This window comes from Saimiri boliviensis, chromosome 4, assembly GCF_048565385.1.
Source record: "Saimiri boliviensis isolate mSaiBol1 chromosome 4, mSaiBol1.pri, whole genome shotgun sequence".
In the NCBI taxonomy this organism is placed as follows: domain Eukaryota; kingdom Metazoa; phylum Chordata; class Mammalia; order Primates; family Cebidae; genus Saimiri; species Saimiri boliviensis.
The window spans coordinates 146,543,414-146,563,052 of NC_133452.1; the positions used below are offsets into that span (position 1 = coordinate 146,543,414).

At 40.0% G+C, this 19,639-nt stretch overlaps 1 protein-coding gene across 2 annotated transcripts in view; it reads right to left on the minus strand.

Annotated features, from left to right (window-relative positions):
- Window positions 1–19,288, minus strand: part of BLOC1S5 (biogenesis of lysosomal organelles complex 1 subunit 5) — a 60,828-nt gene extending 41,540 nt beyond the window's left edge. Inside the window, exons 1-2 of one of the 2 annotated variants that reach the window (XM_074398422.1) lie at window positions 19,125–19,288; window positions 17,382–17,464 (exon numbers count right to left, since the gene is read on the minus strand). In XM_074398422.1, the coding sequence (XP_074254523.1) occupies window positions 17,382–17,464; window positions 19,125–19,236 (195 nt within the window). In that variant the 5' untranslated portion in view covers window positions 19,237–19,288. The remainder of the gene's footprint in view (window positions 1–17,381; window positions 17,465–19,124) is intronic. The other variant, XM_003927364.3, reaches the window with a different exon arrangement.
- Window positions 19,289–19,639: the final 351 nt, after the last annotated feature.

The window sequence follows — 19,639 nt, forward strand, 5'->3', positions numbered from 1 at the left end:
TTAACATACTCCTTTGTCTCTTCTCTTTCCTGTAAATTAGTCGTTAGAACTAAAGCCTTGATAAAATTCAGGGTTCTGTTTTCTGTTCGCAATAATGTTTCAGATATGAGTTGTATACTCTGACAGCATCTTGGTAGCATTCTGTCTTTGTTTACTAGCAGAAATACTCTATGAAGAGAAACTGCCTCCATCAACAACTTGGTTACTCTGAGGAATGTTCACATACAAAAGGCAAAATAAAACACTTGATTCTTTCTCCCTTATTTACCAGTTTCAAAAACAATGAGTTGGCTCCCTAGTATCCACTAAACATGATTAAAAAGAGTCTTTTGTCTGTTTGTACATATCCCTATGACACACAGATTTAAAGATATTTGAAGTTTTTCAATCCATTGCAGTATTTCTCACAGGAGGAATGTGAGGTCTTTTGCCCAGATAACTGGTACTCAGATGATCTCAGCTTTGTCCAGTGGGAGCCTAGTCAAGCTGGCTCCGACAAAACTCTAGTATTTTGTAGTACTTCATTTGCTTTCTGGCATGACCTGATGCTCCAGGTTCACCCTCTGCATTTCCTGCTCTGGACTTGGAATGAGCAGGTGTCTAACTCCCACTGGGATATAGAAATGGAATTTGGAGACGGAGCACAAGGGCTGCTCACTGCTATTAGGTTGGTCACTGTTTCTAACTTTTCAGTGAGCAAGGCTAGGAAATATGTATTTTTAAAAAGAATAGATATATCTTGAGTTCATATTGATAGTCAAATTCAAGACCACAGAATTTCTAATGACCCTCTTCTGTCTTATCTGTTTCTTTCCAGTTATAAAAACACCAACATAACTGTTTTATTACTGATTCAATCGAATAATAATACCAATACTAGCATCAGCAAAATAATTACTAAAAAAAATTTAAGATTTTTAAAAATTATTTTGAAAGTACATTTCACTAGGATGTAAAGTCAAATCACTGTGCCTTGAAACTGCATGGAACAATTTCTCTCTGAGTAGCAATGTCACTATCCAAAAACATAGGCTTGTGCCTTAAATCTGTATCTGTAAAACAAAATATATTCAAAGAAGTCTAGCTTCTACTCCTATCCTTTGCACCCCATTTCCTCCATAGCTTTCCCTTTAGGCAATTATTAACAATTTAGCTAACCACTGTTAAGTATACACATGCATGTATAAATGTATACATGTGAATGTGTGTATATGTATTTTTTGAGATAGGGTGTCACTCTGTTGCCCAGGCTGGAGTACAGTGGTGAGATCCTGTCTCATTGCAACCTCCACTTTCTGGGTTCAAGAGATCTTCCTGCTTCAGCCTCCAAGTAGCTGAGAGAACAGACATGAGCCACTATTCACAGCTAATTTTTGTATTTTTTGTTGAGACAGGGTATCATCATGTTTCCCAAGACTAGTGTCAAACTCCTGAGCTCAAGTGATCCATCTACCTCAGCTTCCCAAAGTGCTGGGATTATAGGAGTGAGCCACCGTGACTGTCCCATGTATACACTTCTAAGTGTACACAAGCATACCTTACTTTACTGTGCCTCACAGATACTATGTGTTTTTTTGTTTGTTTGTTTGTTTGTTTTTACGAATTGAAGGTTTGTGCAACCCTGTTTCAGGCATGCCTATTGGTGCCATATTTCCTCATCATTTGTGTTCCTGTGTCACATTTGAGTAATTCTCATAATATTTCACAAGTTTTCATTACTATTACACCTGTTACGGTGATCTGTGATCAGTGACCTTTGATGTTACTGTCATCATAGTTTTGAGGTATCACAAACCACAGTCATGTAAGACCATGAACTTCTTTTTTTTTTTTTTTTTTGAGACGGAGTTCCACTCTTGTTACCCAGGCTGGAGTGCAATGGCGCGATCTCGGCTCACCGCAACCTCCGCCTCCTGGGTTCAGGCAATTCTCCTGCCTCAGCCTCCTGAGTAGCTGGGATTACAGGCACGCGCCACCATGCCCAGCTAATTTTTTGTATTTTTAGTAGAGATGGGGTTTCACCATGTTGACCAGGATGGTCTCGATCTCTCGACCTCGTGATCCACCCACCTCGGCCTCCCAAAGTGCTGGGATTACAGGCTTGAGCCACCGCGCCCGGCCGACCATGAACTTCTATAAATGTTGGGTTTGTTCTGACTGCTCCACTGACCAGCCATTGCCCCATCTCTTTCCCTCTCCTTAGGCCTCCGTATTCCCCAAGACACACTGATATTAGGCCAATTAATAACCCCACAATGGCGTCTAAGTGTTCAAGTAAAGAAAGAGTCATACATCTCTGACTTTAATCAAAAGATGGAAATGATTACACTTAGTGAGGAGGACATGTTAAAAGCCAAAACAGGATGAACATGAGGCCTTTTGAACCAGATATTTAGCCAAGGTGAGAATGGAAAAGAAAAATATTTTTTTTTCCCAAAATTTGCCACCTGGGTTCAAGTGATTCTCATGCCTCAGCCTCCTGAGTAGCTGGGATACAGGCATGTGCCACCATGCCTGGCTAATTTTTTTTTTTTTTGTATTTTTAGAGATGGTGTTTCACCATGTTGGCCAGGCTGGTCTAGAACTCCTGACCTCAGGTGATCCACCTGCCTTAGCCTCCCAAAGTGCTACAGGATTATAGGTGTGAGCCACTGCACCTGGTGGAAAAGAAACATTCTTGAAGAAAATTATAAATGTTATTTCACTGAACATATTAATGATATGAAAGTGAAACAGCCTTTAGGCTGTTAATAAGGAGAAAGTTTGAGTGGTCTGGATAGAAGATGAAACCAGCCACAACATTCTTTTAAGCCAAAGCATAATCCAGAGGAAGGTCCTAATTCTCTTCAATTCTATGAAGGTTGAGACAGGTGAAGAAGCTGCAGAAGGTCTGAAGCCAAGCCAGCAGAGGTTGGTTCATGAGATTTAAGGAAAGACACCATCTCCATAACATACAAGTACAAAGTGAAGCTGTAAGTGCTAATATAGACTGCAAGATCTAGCTAAGACCATTGTCACCAACTGAACATTAATGAATCATGAACATTAATGATTCGTAGGTGGCTACACTAAACAATAGATTTTCAATGTATATAAAACAGCCTGCTGTTAGCAGAAGATGCCACCTAGGACTTTCACGGCTTGAGAGGAGAAGTCAGTCTGGGTTCAGAGCTTCAAAGGATGAGCTAACTCTTTTGTTAGGGATTAATGAAGCTGGTGACTTGAAGCTGAAGCCAGTGCTCACGTACCATTCCAAAAATCCTTGGGCCCTAAAAACTTATGCTAAATCTACTCTCCCTGTGCTTTATAAAAGGAACAACAAAGCCTGGATGACAGCACATATATTTACAGTATGGTTTACTGAAGCCCACTGTTGAGACCTACTGCTCAGAAAAAAAGAGTCCTCTCAAAATATTACTGCTCAATGACAATGCAACTGGTTACCCTAGAGCTCTGATGGAGATATACAAGAAGATCAATGTTGTTTTCATGTCTGCTAATACAATATCCATTCTACAGCCACGGATTAAGGAATCATTTTGACTTTCAAGACTTATTATTTAAAAAATAATTTTCTTAATAGCTGCCACAGTGATTTCACTGATGGATCTGGGCAAAGTAAACTGAAAATCTTCTGGAAAGGATTTACCATTCTAGATGTCATCAAGAACATTAATGATTCATGGGAAGAGGTTAAAGTATCAACAGAAGTATACAACAGAAGCCTGGAAAAAGTTGATTCCAACTGTCATGGATGACTCTGAGGGGTTCTAGACTTCAGCTGAGGAAACCATTACAGATAAGGTGGAAAAAGCAAAACAATTAGAAGTGGAGCCTGAAGATATGACAGAATTGCTGCAGTCTCATAATAAAACTTGAACAGATGAGGAGTTGCTTCTTATGGATGAACAAAGAACGCAGTTTCTTGGGATGGAATCTACTCCTGGTGAAATTAGGCCAATTAGTAACCCTACAATGGCTTCTACATGTTCAAGTAAAGTAAGAGTCATACAACTCTCATCTTAATCAAAAGCTAGAAATGACTACACTTAGAAAGACATGTTGAGAATGCTGTGAACACTATTAATATGACAATAAAAGGTTCAGAATATTACAGACTTAAATAATAAAGCAGCAGCAGGGTTTGAGAGGACTGAAATTTTGAAAAAACTTCAACTGTGGGTAAAATGCTACCAAGCAGCATCTCATACTACAGAGAAATCTTTGTAGAAGGAAGAGTCCATTGATGTGGGAAACTTCATTGCTGTCTTATTTTAAGAAACTGCCACAGCTATCCCAACCTTCAGCAACCACCACCCTGATCAGTCAGCAGTCATCAACATCGAAACAAGATTCTCCATTAGCAAAAAGATTATGACTTGCTGAAGGCTCAGATGATTACCAGCCTTAGCAAGAAAGTATTTTTTAATTAAGGTATGTACATTGTTTTTTTGACATGATACTACTGCAAACTTAATAGACTATGGTATAAGGTAAACATACTTTTCTATTAATTGGGTACCCAAGAAATTTGTTTAACTTGCTTTATTGCAATATTCACTTCATTGCAGAGGCTTGTAACCAGACCCACAATATTTCTGAAATATACCAATATATTATACGTATTTTTAAATTCCTTTTTTTTAAGATGGAGTTTCACTCTTGTTGCCCAGGCTGGAGTACAATGGCATGATCTCAGCTCACTGCAACCTCCACCTCCCAGGTTCAAGCAATTCTCCTACCTCAGCCTCCTGAGTAGCTGGGATTACAGGCATGCACCACCACGCCCAGCTAATTTTTTGCGTTTTTAGTAGAGATGGGGCTTCATCATGTTGACCAGGCTGGTTTTGAACTCCTGACCTAAGATGATCCACCTGCCTTGGTCTCTCAAAGTGCTGGGATTAGAGGCATGAGCCACCATGCCCAGCCAAAATTCCCTCTTTGTTAAACAAAAACATGATATACATACTTTTCTTATTTCACTTCATGAGTCAAATTCAGAAACACACACATCTAATACATATGTAAGATCTTTATGTGGTCTTTGTTCTCTCTTTTTGGTATATCTTTCAGTATTTAGAAAAGTTGGTATTCTTGTTCTCATGGTTATGTTTACACTAATACAGATCAAGTATCCTTAACCTGAAAATCCAAAATCTGAAATGCTCCAAAATCCAAAACTTTTTGAGTGCTAATATGATGCTCAAAGAAAATGCTCATTGAAACATTCTGGATTTTGGAATTTTTGACTAGGGACACCCAAACTATACTTTATATGATACCTTTGTATATAATACCGTCACTTTTTTGGTGATTATTTATCAGTTCCCTATTTATAGCAATATTAATACTAGGTGATAATCTTATCTCTTCCCAGCTTTTCTCTCCTTTTTGGGATCCAGTTTGAAATAGCATCCTTTTGCTTCCAGTTAATATTTACAGGCAATCAGTAAGGAAATCCTAATTTCACATGCCCTCACCATCTCCTTCTATTTTCTAAGAATTATACTATATCTTCACAGTCAGAACATAGAGCCACTGGATATTACATTGTCTGCCTTTACGGTTTATTCATCATTCTGTAAGTAAATGTGCATTGAATGCTTACTAACTATTGTTAGGTAGAAGCCTCTCTAATCATTTTGCGTGGCTGAAATTCTTTCCTTAGGAAAGGGTCATTGGAGAGAGATCCAAGATGGCTGATCACTAACAGCTCGGGATCGTAGCTCCCACTGAAAGCGCAAAGAACGAGAGGACGCCACACCTTCACATGAATTCTTGTTGATCAGGCACCAGGAGATTCCCAGCGGAGGAGCCCCACGGGTCGCCAGCGCGACTCTTGTGACTGGCGAGGCGGTTTTGCCGGCGCCTTGGAGCGACGGTTCTTGGTGCAGAGTCGGAAAAGCACCATCAATCTTAACGCCGCTGATTTGGTCGGCGCAGTGGGTTGCTCAGATTTCGGCACTGAGAATCAGTAAGTTGGACGTCCACTCAGAAACCCAATTACAAAGACGGTAATTATAAAGACCACAGATGGATAAATCTACAACGAAGGGAAGAAAACAGCCAAAAAAGGCTGAGAATACCCAAGATCAGAACGCCTCTCCCTCACTGGGGGATCACAGTTCCTCATCAGCAACGGAACAAGGCTTGATGGAGAACGAGTGTGTTCCAATTACAGAAGCAGGCTTCAAAATGTGGATAATGAGAAACTTCTGTGAATTAAAAGAACTTGTTTTAACTAAAGCAACTAAGAACTTTGAAAAAAGATTTGACGAAATGTTAATAAGAATACACAATTTAGAGAGGAATATAAGTGAATTGATGGAGCTGAAAAACACAATACGAGAACTACGTGAAGTATGCACAAGTTTTAACAGCCGAATTGATCAAGCAGAAGAAAGTATTTCAGAGGTCGAAGACCAACTCAATGAAATAAAACAAGAAGACAAGATTAGAGGAAAAAGGATAAAAAGGAACGAGCAAAGTCTCCAAGAAATATGGGACTATGTGAAAAGACCTAATCTACGCTTGATAGGTGTACCTGAATGTGATGAAGAGAATGAATCCAAGCTGGAAAATACGCTTCAGGACATTATTCAGGAAAATTTTCCCAGCCTAGTAAGGCAGGATAATATTCAACTCCAGGTAATACAGCGAACACCACAGAGATATTCCTCAAGAAGAGCAACTCCAAGGCACATAATCGTCAGATTCACCAGGGTTGAAATGAAGGAGAAAATACTAAGGGCAGCCAGAGAGAAAGGTCAGGTTACCCACAAAGGGAAGCCTATCAGACTTACAGCAGATCTCTCAGCAGAAACCCTACAAGCCAGAAGAGAGTGGGGGCCAATATTCAACATCCTTAAAGAAAAGAACTTTCAACCCAGAATTTCACATCCAGCCAAACTAAGCTTCACAAGTGAAGGAAAAATAAAGTTTTTTGTGAATAAGCAAGCACTCAGAGATTTCATCACCACCAGGCCTGCTTTACAAGAGCTTCTGAAAGAACCACTACACATATGAAAGGAACAAACAGTATCAGCCTTTCTAAAAAATTATCAAAAAGAGCATCAATATAATGAAGAATATACATCAACTAATGGACAAAATAGCCAGCTAATGGCAGTATTAAACTCACATATATTATTATTAATTCTAAATTTAAATTGACTAAATCCCCCAATCCAAAGACAGGCAATTTGAATAAAAAACTAAGACCCATCAGTATGCTGCATCCAGATCCATCTCACATTCAAGGATACACAAAGACTCCAAACAAGGGATGGAGAAAGATTTACCAACCAAACAGAGAGCTAAAATAAATAAATAAAAAGCAGAAGTTACAATTAAGCAACAAAGATCAAAAGAAGCAAAGAAGGACATCATATAATGATAAAAGGATCAATGCAACAACAAGAAGAGCTAAAGATCCTAAACATATACGCACCCAATACAGGAATACGCAGACATACAAGACTTATAAAGAGACTTAGACTCCCACATAATAATAGTGGGAGACTTCAACATTAATATTAGACAGATCAATGAGACAGAAAATTAACAACGATATTCAGGACTTGAACTCAGATCTGGAACAAGTAAATGTAATTAACATTTATAGAACTCTCCACTTCAAATATACAAAATATACACTCTTATCAGTACCACATCATATCAACTTAGAAGTTTAAAAGAAATCTTGGTTGGCTCCTTGATTGCTATTCTCTTCCCTCATTTTCTTTCATGTCTCCATTATTAAGGACAATTATAGGCCTACCCATATTTAGACTGCATTCTAGCCCGGGCAATAAAGCAATACCCCCATACTCTCTCCCTCTTCCTCTTTCTCTTTCTTCCTCTTCTTTATTCTTTAAAAAAAAAAAAAAAAAAAAAAAAATTTTCTCAAAGATTTAAGCAGTGATGAGGTGGAATGCGGCTCTGCTGCTTATTCCCAAGAGTTCCACAACTCCCCTATCCATTCTGCAGAATTGCATCTTGCATCCCCCAGATTCCCTTTGATGAGTGACTTCAAAAAAAAAAAAAAAAAAAAGGAAAGGGTCATTGGAACAATCATCCCAGAGTCCTTGCATGACCTAAGTGTGTATGGTTCCTGTACCTGGGAGTCAGTTTGGCTGGATATAAAATCCTTGGCTGTTATTCCATTGTCTTCTGGCATGAGATAAGATACATCTGTTAACTATTGTGTTTCCTTGCTCCTTATAAAGGACTTGGACATTTTGTCTGGATGCCCAAAGGACTTTTTTCTATAAAGTCTAATGGATGTATCGGTAATTATCTCAGTGTCATCTATTCTGGGTTACTTTCCCTGAATGTAGTGTGCCCTTCAATATAATTTTAGTAGTATTTTACTTCAAGGTTTGTTTTTGTTTTTTTACTTCTAGTTTTCATATTTATATTTTATATTTACTCTATTATATTGCTTTAAAATCTAGCCGCTCATTATCACACATATTTCAATTTTTTCATTTCAATTTTCAACTTCACTTAAGGACTCTTCAGTTGTTTATTTACTTGTGTTCCTTTTAGTTTAGTTTTCATTTATGAAATGCCTTTAAATTTCTTTTTCCTGAACTATTTCACCTTACCTTTTATTTTTGCTGTTTCTATTTTACCTGATCATTTCTGAGTTTTTCCTTTTATGAGTTATATTGTTCTTTCCTTGCTTCTATAATTTTCATATGCTCCTGGAGCTCATGTTAAAATACTAGCTTGGCTGAGCATGGTGGCTAATGACTGTAATCCCAGTATTTTGGGAAGCTGAGGCGGGTGGATCACCTGAGGTCATGAGTTCAAGATCAGCCTGGCTAACATGGTGAAACCCTGTTTCTACTAAGAAATACAAAAATCAGGGCCGGGCGCGGTGGCTCAAGCCTGTAATCCTAGCACTTTGGGAGGCCAAGGCGGGTGGATCACAAGGTCGAGAGATCGAGACCATCCTGGTCAACATGGTGAAACCCCTTCTCTACTAAAAATACAAAAAATTAGCTGGGCATGGTGGCGCGTGCCTGTAATCCCAGCTACTTAGGAGGCTGAGGCAGGAGAACTGCCTGAGCCCGGGAGGTGGAGGTTGCGGTGAGCCGAGATCGCGCCATTGCACTCCAGCCTGGGTAACAAGAGCGAAACTCCGTCTCAAAAAAAAAAAAGAAATACAAAAATCAGCCAGTGTGCTGGCATTTGCCTGTAATTCGAGCTACTCAACAAGTTGAGGCACGAGAATCACTTGAACCGGGAGGTAAAGATTGCAGTGAGTCAAGATTGCACTACTGCATTCCAGGCTGGGAAAAGAGTGAGACTCCACCTCAAAAAGTATATAAAATAAAATATTAGGTTATAGTTTTATTTTTTGTGTGGTCAAATCTTTCTTATTTCCTTGAGGAGTATTATTTAGTTCTTTATCCTCTAATAAATTGTGTGGGATTTCACATTTGCTCAATTTTCAGTGAAATTAGTTTTGCACTATTTTAGAAGGGAGGGGTGGTCAGAACAGCCTTTTTAACTTCAGAGTCGTAGAACTCCCTTTTGTACTGTTTCTCAAAGTGTTCAGTTTCCTAAAGTTTCTCTACAGTGCAAAACATGATTGTGAAAGAGTGTTTTGGTTTGGGAGTAACAGCCTCGGACTGCTTCAGCACCATTAAGCTTTCCTACAGCCCCCTAGCACCCACTCTGAAGTTGGAGCCTGTGAAGTCCCTCCGAGTTTCTGCTGCTGCTCTCCAAATGGCCCATTGCTATGGTTTGAATGTATCCCCCAAACCTATGTCCTGGAAACATAATGCCCAATGCCACAGTGTTGGGAGGTGAGGCCTAAGGGGAGGTGATTAGTTCATGAGGAATGTGCCCTCAGGAATGGATTAATGCCGTTATCAAAAGAATGGGTTCCTTATAAGTAGACAAGTTTCTGCCCTCACCTTTTTTGCCTTCTGCCTCCCACCATAGGATGACAGAGTCAGAAGGCACTCACCAGATGAACCCCCTTGATGACTTCCCAGTCTCCAGAACTGTCAGCCAAATACATTTCTCCTCATTATAAATCACTTAGTTTCAGGATTTCTGCTATAGCATCACAAAACAGACTAAAACACCCATCAGGCTTCCCAAATATATCTGGTGGGAATTCTGAGGTTGTCTAGCACTTAAGGCTCTCACAAGGCCCTCTGCATTCTTTCCACTCCCTCTGGCAGTTCTGATACCACAGAACCCTTTTAGCTGTTGGTGACTTGGCCATTGGTATCATGGGGATACTGTCACCTGGTTTTATTACACATGTAGATTGGCTTTGCTATGCTAATTGCTCTATTTTTAGACATATTCAAAGAGAAAAAAGCAAAACATAAAACTGTGCCACAGCCACGCTACCTTCTTCAGATGGCACTGTAATTTGGAGAATTACAATGAAACTACTTCATTGTTTATGGCAGACTAACTTACATGTACAAGAAAATGGTCTCTCAATTCAAAGACAACCACAACTAAGAACAGAGAGGGGAGCTATGCAGCTCCATTCAGAGGACAGGTTATTATTCTGGGGCCTATGGGTGGGCTTTGGGGTTCCAGGGTGCTCATGAAATTGTAGTCAAATTGAATACATATGTTCTCTATGCATTTTTTTTGGGGGGGGGGAAACATTCTTAAAGGAGTCCATGACCTACTAAAGTAAAGAACCACTTATTTACAGGGTTATTTATTGTAGCAGGTAAACTAGTAGTTACACATAGTAATGAATTAGTAGCTATACCTCTCTAACAGCCCATTAATAATTAATTTAAAAGACAATAAGGTCTGGCACAGTGGCTCATGCCTGTAATACCAGCACTTTGGGAGGCCAAGGCAGTTGGATCACCTAAGATCAGGAGTTCAAGACCAGCCTGACCAACCTAGTGAAACCCCATCTGCACTAAAAATACAAAAATTAGCGGGCATGGTGGCATATGCCTGTAATCCCAGCTACTTGGGAGGCTGACGCAGGAGAATCGCTTAAACCCGGGAGGCAGAGGTTGCAGTAAGCTGAGATCATGCCACTGCACTCCAGCCTGGGCAACAAGAGCAAAATTCTGTCTCAAAACAAAAACAAAAACCATCCCATGACACTATTACACACATTACACAAAAAAGGTGTTAGAAAGTCTCTTCCCTTAAACTCACTATCTGGTATGCGTTTGTTTTTATGCTGGTATTTTTAACTGAGGGGTACTGTCCACACTTACCATACAAGGGAGATTATAAACTAACATTTGTTTATTTATATATGTATATGGTTTCTGGCATAAAAATCCTCAGAGCAAAGCTCAGCACTCATAAAGCTTGGTTTCTGATGTAACCTGATAGCATTAGGGAGAAAATAAGAGACTGATACCATTTAAATTTTTCTTTCAATCACAAGATTTAAAACCATACAGTGTATACGTATACTTATCACGTGTTATATGGAACAGATAGTCTGATAAAATGATGTTTTAACCTGATATTTAATAATCTGACAGTGTCTCTAGTAATCTTAACTAAAAACAAGAAATCAAGATGTCAAGTGAAATTCTTGTTTGTCCTGCCTTTTGAAGAATTTTCTCCTGATCAATTTAACTCAATGTTGGAATTAATTATAACAATCCCTCTCAACTCCTATAATTATTGCACTATTAAACACTTCTCTTTTTGCCTCTAATTTGGACCAACATTTCCTTCATTTTTCCTAACACCTATTTTTCTTTCAGTCCAAACATTATCCACATTCTATGAAAATTTCCCTGAGCTCTTTTAGAAGTTGCTTCTGGAGTTGTTTCCTCCTCTGGGCTCTCAAGTTTTTTGTACTTATTTGATTATAATAATTACATCATAGCCAGGCACGGTGGCTCAAGCCTGTAATCCCAGCACTTTGGGAGGCTGAGGCGGGTGGATCACGAGGTCAAGAGATCGAGACCATTCTGGTCAACATGGTGAAACCCCGTCTCTACTAAAGATACAAAAAAATTAGCTGGGCATGGTGGCACGTGCCTGTAATCCCAGCTACTCAGGAGGCTGAGACAGGAGAATTGCCTGAACCCAGGAGGCGGAGGTTGCGGTGAGCCGAGATCGCGCCATTGCACTCCAGCCTGGGTAACAAGAGCGAAACTCTGTCTCAAAGAAAAAAAAAAAAAATTACATCATGATGATTCTTTGTTTACATGCCATTCTTCTCCCTAAATGGTAAACCTCACAGAGGTAGGAACTGTTTCTTGTTTATTTTTACATGTCTGGTATGACAGGTTCCTCTGCCTTCATCCTCTTCTCTCTTGCTATCAACACCTGAATTTTATTTGGAGTGGTAACATGCCTGTAACAGAGGCTGCCAGCTGTTTCCCACCTGCCTTCCTTTTAGCTACATGAAATGCACATGTAATGACTGGAGGTCCAAAAGTCACCTTGTAGGCCCAGAATGGTGGCTCATGCTTATAATCCCAGTACTTTGGAGACTAGGGTGAGAGGAACAATTGAGCCCAGAAGTTCAAGTCCCACATGGGCAACATAGTGAGCCCCTGTCTCTATAAAAATAAAAATTAGAAAAATTAGCCAGCCATGGCATTGTAATCTGGAAGAATCAAGAGAGAATAGGGAAAACGGCTGCATTCCTTATGGCAGACTAATTTAAATGTACAAGAAAATGGTCTCTCAATTCAAAGCCAAACACAACTAAGAACAGAGAGGGGAGCGAGGCAGCTCCATTCAGAGGACAGGTTACTGTGGTCCCAGTTACTTGGGAGGCTGAAGGAAGAAGACTGCCTGAACCCAGGAGGTCGAGGCTACAGGAAGCCATGATCGTGCCACTGCATTCCAGCCTGGGTGACAGAGCATGACCCTGTCCCAAAACAAAAATAAAAAAAAGCTACCTTGTAAGCATAAGGACAAAGGCAACAATCCCAGGAGGATACAAGGTAAAACTGGAAGAAAAAGCTGACATCACAGAGCCACCATTCTAGCCCTAAGCTAACTCTATACTCTGCATTATTGTGATACAAAATTATGCACTTGTTAAATCCACTATTTTTCAGATATCTGTCACTATTAACTAAACACATTCCTTACTGATATACATAGGTATTCAGTAACTATTCCATAAAGCACTACATGAATAAAGTTTGCTAAAAACTAAATTATACACATTAATTAACAGGACTATATACTCCACAAGCATGTCTAAACACTTGTTGATTACCATGAGTCTCTGCTCTGCTCCACACGTGAAAGGCCATAACAGTTCCTATAAGGCTAGAAAGACAGTGGCACAGAGGGCAACGCCTTTGCCCACTGACACTATTACATTAATACTCACTGGAAGGACTCCCTCTGAAAGGTGAGATCCTTAGCAATCTCTGTCCATAATGTTCATTGGAATCGAGGGAAAAACAGTTTGGATAAAGTCGGGAGAAAGACAGTCAACTGTCCTTAAATACTAACGAAAACAGAGACCTTAAAATAGCTTAACAGTACTTCAATAATTTAAGTAATGCTGCCACCATGTGGTACTTATTCCCTTCTTTTACAAATAAAATTTTATGAAGAAAAAGGTCATTGTTGCCATAGACATTAAGTTTTTTAAACATATAAGCAACTTGAGCTTTAAGTGCTAGCCAGTATTTCCTAAACTGACCTATATTTAAATGGTACAGAAAGATAAAACTTCCAGAAGGTACCATCAGCTCTGCTTCACCACTCTTCTCTCTCTGTCTAACCATGCCACTTTGGGCAAAGACCACATCTGGTATCACTGTTTCAGCCAAGACAGAAAAGAAGTATAAATAGGCCGGGCGTGGTGGCTCATGCCTGTAATCCCAGCACTTTGGGAGGCTGAGGCAGGAGGATCACCTGAGGCCAGGAGTTTGAGACCAACCTGACTAACATGAAGAAACCCCATTTCTACTAAAAATACAAAATTAGCTGGGCATGGTGGGGCATGCCAGTTATCCCAGCTACTTGTGAGACTGAGGCAGGAGAATCACTTGAACCTGGGAGACGGAGGTTGCAGTGAGCCAGGATCTTGCCACTGCACTCTAGCCTGGGCAACGAGAGCAAAACTTGATCTCAAAAAAAAAAAAAAAAAAGAATTATAAATAATGCAGATGTATATTCAAACCTAAAGCCTCTAAAACAATTTGAGAGGAGGTATTTGTGTGCAATAGACAGAAAAGGCAGTTGAGCCTGAGACATAGGAAAGTTACTGTGCTACTCTAAACCCTCAGGAAGACCCACTGCGGAGGGAAGACTAATTGGTCTTATGTTGGTCACTGTGTGAAAAGACTGAGTCAAGTACTTTTCAAGAAAAGCAACTCAAACTTAGCTGATGAAATGTTCTTCAGCCCTTCAGAGACCACTCTTCAATAATAAAGACCATTCTTCAAAGCACAAAGCACTGTAAGAATGAAGGATAAGACTATGTCTGTCTTATTAACTGGTATATCATCAGTTCCTGATATTATGCCTCACATAAAATAAGTGCTCAACACATTTTGTTTGACTTTATATAATCAGCTGCTACACTGTAAGCTGTTTTGACCTTGTTAAATTTGTGGTAAATTATTATACAGACTTAGAAAATGAACACAGTGCTACACAAAGAAGTAAACTAGGATGACATGATAGAGTGTACTGGTGACTGCTTTGGATTAAAGGGCCAGAGGTGATATTTAACCTGCAATCTAAACCAAAAACAATGAGCCATGCGAATAATGAGAAGTAGCAGCATTTTAGGAAGATGGAATTGCTGATGCTGTAACAATCGTGATGTGTTAAAGAAAAAGGAAGCATTGTGGCTGAAACACAAGGAGTGGAGTTTTGTACAATAAAATGTGAGAGATGAGTAGAAGTTAGAGATCATCCAGGATTCTTCACTACAGTCAAGGAGCTGGAGTGCACTGTCCCTGTAAAGAAAAGCCACAGTGGGAGGAGGCTAAGCAAAGCTATGGTCTGATCGGATTTTCAGACCATTTAGCTACTGTATAGGAAAGGTTATTTCACAGAGATAAGACTGAAATCCAGGAGACCAGGTAGGAGCCTACTGCAGATGCCCAGGTGAGGGCTGACTGTGAGCTGGGTTGGGATGGCAGTAGTGGCAAGAAGAATAAGTAGAAAGATTTAAGATATGTTTTGGAGGTAGAGTTGCTGATAGTATGGTTGCTGAAGTAAAGTAAAAAGAAGACCATATAACTCCCACATTTAAGAAGAACTAAATACGCACTATACATGGAAAACTCAATACAATTTTAAGAACATATTTATATAACACACTGTAAAAAATCTTATAGCAAGTTTGTATAGAAATTTCCACTTTCTCCTTCTTCTTATTTTTTCTGGAGACAGAGCCTTTTTTTTTTTTTTTTTTTTTTTAAGACCAGCCCGGTCTCAGCTCATTGCAACCTCCACCTCCTGGGTTCAAGAGAATCTCCTGCCTCATCCTCCCAAGTAGCTGAGGCTACAGGCACATGCCCCCACGTCTGGCTAATTTTTAAATTTTTTTTTTTTTTTAGTAGAGATGGGGCTTTGCCATGTTGGCCAGGCTGGTCTCAAACTCCTGACCTCAAGTGAAAATGTCCACCTTGGCCTCCCAAAGTGCTGGGATTACAGGCGTGAGCCATCTCGCCTGGCCTACACTTTCTTCTTACTAAGGAATTGGTAATCATCTCTTACAGCATGGTAAGAGAATAGTCTCTGGATAATCTTCTCTCACATTAGTCTTATTTCAAATAAGACTAATAAATAATGACAAATAAATAAAAGATTAAAGAGATCAAAAAGACTTAAAAAAATTTTTAAACGATGATGTGGTATAATCAGATTGTGGGAATTTATTGCTTAATGAACAATGAACCAATTATACATGTTAATTAACACACGTTAATTAACAGGTTAACTGACCCAATTATATACATAAATTAACATATTAGCTGAACCAATTATGCATGCCAGTTAACATGTATAATCTGTTATACATTAACACATATAAGAAACTTGGTTATTTACCTAGTTAATTTCCTAGGTACCAGACAATATTCTAAGATGCACATACCCTGTGCAGTATTATGCAGTTTTTGAGTCACAACATCTTTTTATTTTTACTTCTTTTGAGATGAAGTCTTGCTCTGTCACCCAGGCTGGAGTGCAATGGTGCTATCTTGGTTCACTACAACCTCTGCCTCCCAGGTTCAAGCGATTCTCCTGCCTCAGCCTCCGGAGTAGCTGGGATTACAGGTGCCAGCCACCACATCCAGCTAATTTTTGTATATTTAGTAGAGACAGGGTGTCACCATGTTGGTCAGGCTGGTCGTGAACACCTGACCTCATGATTCTCCTGCCTCGGCCTTCCAAAGTGCTGGGATTGCAGGCGTGAGCCACTGCGCCCAGGGGAGTCACAGCATCTTTTGCACCCAGAAATGGTTATCTATGTAATGTAACAGCTCTGGCCCTCTATCTTGACTGCTCTGTAACAACTGGGTTTATTAAAAGGTTCTCTCCTTTTGGCATGTTTATACATCCTGACTGGTAAGTCTCATTTGCAAAAAACTACAACTTACACAGAATCACAGAACTGTTTGTGTAACACCATTTACCATTCCAACAGTAGTTTGAGAAGTTACTGCTCAAAGCACAACGAACCAATTGTACATGTACAAAACTACAGTAATATGAAGCAGAATGTTCGTATATCAGTATCGCTGGAATATAGTATGTAAGGTAAAGAGTGGCAGGTGGTTAAGCAAGAAAAGCAGAGGTCAGGTCATAGAACAATGCTGTGACTTTATCCTACTGACAGAAATATTACCAAAGGGTTTTAAAAAGTGAAATAATGTTAGATTCCTCTGGCAGCAGGGTGAAAACTGGATTTGACTTGGTTGATAAAGCAGGCACACCTGTCAGACAGAATGGACATTTATAAGGTAACCATCTAGGTAACATCTAGAAGATGTGGTCACTGAATGTGGAACTTATAAGAAAGGAAATAGCCAAGGATAATTCTCAAGTTTTAATTTGACTGCTTGAGTGACTGCTGATGTCTCAATTGAGGAAAAAAATACAGAAAATGGGTCTGGAAAACCCAGACCCATCAATCTCTAAAATCCCTTTTTTCCCCAGCATATCTCATTTTACGGATTAAAAACACCCAAGATCAACAGACATGAAATACCCTAGAGTAGGCACCAGAACTTACGTCTCCTGCTGTTTAGTCTTGAACTTATCCCACTAGAAACAAGCATTTTTACTTTTTCATAATTTTTACTTCATATATTTTATGAACATATAAACTGAAATCGGATTTTAAAACTGGGGAATTTCTCTTCTGTATAACACACTAACAATTACGGAAGTACTTTTATAAAATAAGTTTAAATACTCACTTCAAATTCTTTTACAAAATAACGAGTTTCTCCTTGAATAACTGGTCTGTGATCCAAAAGCCTCGAATGAATTTCTCCAAGATCTATAAAGATAAAATGAAATTCAGGGTTAATCCATGGTAAATGGCATGATCTCTAGCTTGTTTTATTCTCTCCCTTCCCTACGAAGATATGAAGGTTAAAATCCAGTTTAGACTATGGACTAAGAGGAAATCTCATCCACTCAGTTCATGTGTACACTGATACAACTACTTTTCAGAACAATCTTTCAATATCTAATAAAGCTGAAGACCTGTATACCTAGCATTTTCACACATAGGTGTGTAGCATAGAAAACTCTTGCACAAATGAATAAGGCCATTTAAACATGTTTATTACAGCATTGGTGTAATATCAAAAGAAAAAAGGGAAACACTTTCATCATACTCATACAGCGGAATTCTATAAATCAGCAACTAAAAATAAATACACCAGACTTACACTTATCAACATAAATGTAATAAAAAATGTAATACATATTTTATAATAAATATAATTAAAAAGCAGGTTTCAGAAGGATTAAAGCCATTTACATAAACCTCTAAAATATTCAAAATACTTCCTTTTGATATAGAGACATAGAGAAACAACAAAACTACAAAGAAATGCATAATATTAATACACACCAAATTGCAGATAGTGACTACCTTGAGAGGAGGGAGGAAAATGAGTGCAATTAGAGCAAGACACAGTGGGGCTTTTAATTGTTTGTTAAGGTAGGTGGTGAATGTTCATTGTTAAGTCTCGTTCTCGTAAGTCTGAAAAAGTCTTTAAGAAATGAAGATCTAAATTTAAGTCTTTTGATGAGTCAGTTTATTATTCTTAGTTACAACTATGTAGTTTAAAATGTAAATCTCAAAATTCTTTGAGAAATTAAATCTGAGTAAGAATATGTATTATTCATGTTCATTCACTGGTAATGTTCTCCAAATTTTTCATTTTTGCAGACATATGATGGGCAGACTTCACTTCTCTATTTTAGTGAATTTTATTAGGACATATCTTCTTAAGTATGCCAAGTAGAAAAAAACGCGCATGAATACAAGCACTATACATAACTATCTGGTATATATAAAGAACTACAACTCAACTGTCAAAGACCTTCCCGCAGGAAACAGCGTTGTGAGCTTTAGGAATCAAACCTAATGCCGGCTCCGTGACAATCTAGGTTGTAACCTTCTTCCAGCTCAAAGCACACAGGACACATGTACATTTCTAAACGTGAATGGCTCTTTACGGTGTTATAGAGCGCTTTCATAAGTGTATCTCACTTACTCCTCGCACCACCAGGAACAGACCGGGTAGGAGAGTGGACAAAGCCAATGACCCGAAGTCACTCAACTCCTAAGCGACTGCCTCCCGCCGCCCAGGTCCAGTGCTCTTTACACTACACGTCGGTCGCGAGGTTGCCCAAGGAGGTTCTGCCCCCAGGGGTCCTGAGCTTGGGGAATGGACGGGGGCGGGCCTGATGGCTCAGGCTACGGCAGAGGAAAGCGGGGAAGCACGAGGAGTTGTGCTGGTTGGCTGTAGCGGGACGCATCTGGCGCGGGGGAAAAAGCCTGGGACCGACCACGACTCCCCCGCCCCGCACAAACGCACGCGCGCCAGCCCGGGAGCCAGGGGTCGGCCCGGGTCAGAGGGCGCCGCCTGGGAGGTGGGGCTACGCTGGGATCCACCAGAAACTATAGCTCTGACACTCCGTACCCTTGATAATGAGGTGCGCTGAGCCCGCGGTTCCCAGGGAGTCCCTCTTCTTGCCGCCACCGCCCGGGGCGGCCTCACAACCCACAGGGGTCTCTGTCCCTCCGCCACTCATCCCGACCGGTTCCGCCCACCCGCGGCCGCGCTGCGCCTGCGCAAACGTGGCTGCCCAGCTTACAAGATGCGCCCGGGTTTTTTGCGTCATCACAGAGCGCCGGAGAAATTGAATCTACCCGAGGGCGGTTCCAGAAAGGCGCCTGCTGTGTAGCCAGGATGTGAACTCGCAGAAGCTCGTGCCGCCATGCTAGATGAGGGCGGATGCTGCTGGAATAGGAAGGTGTTTGAACATTGGAGCTAAAGTCAGAGCCCTGGTTATTTGACTCAAAGCTGGTGCATTCCAGTACAGTTGTTCTCCCTTATCAGCTGAAAATACATTCCAAGACCCCCAGTGGATGCCTGAAACTGCATATAGTACCGAACCATGTATATACTGTGTTTTTTCCTGTATATACATATGA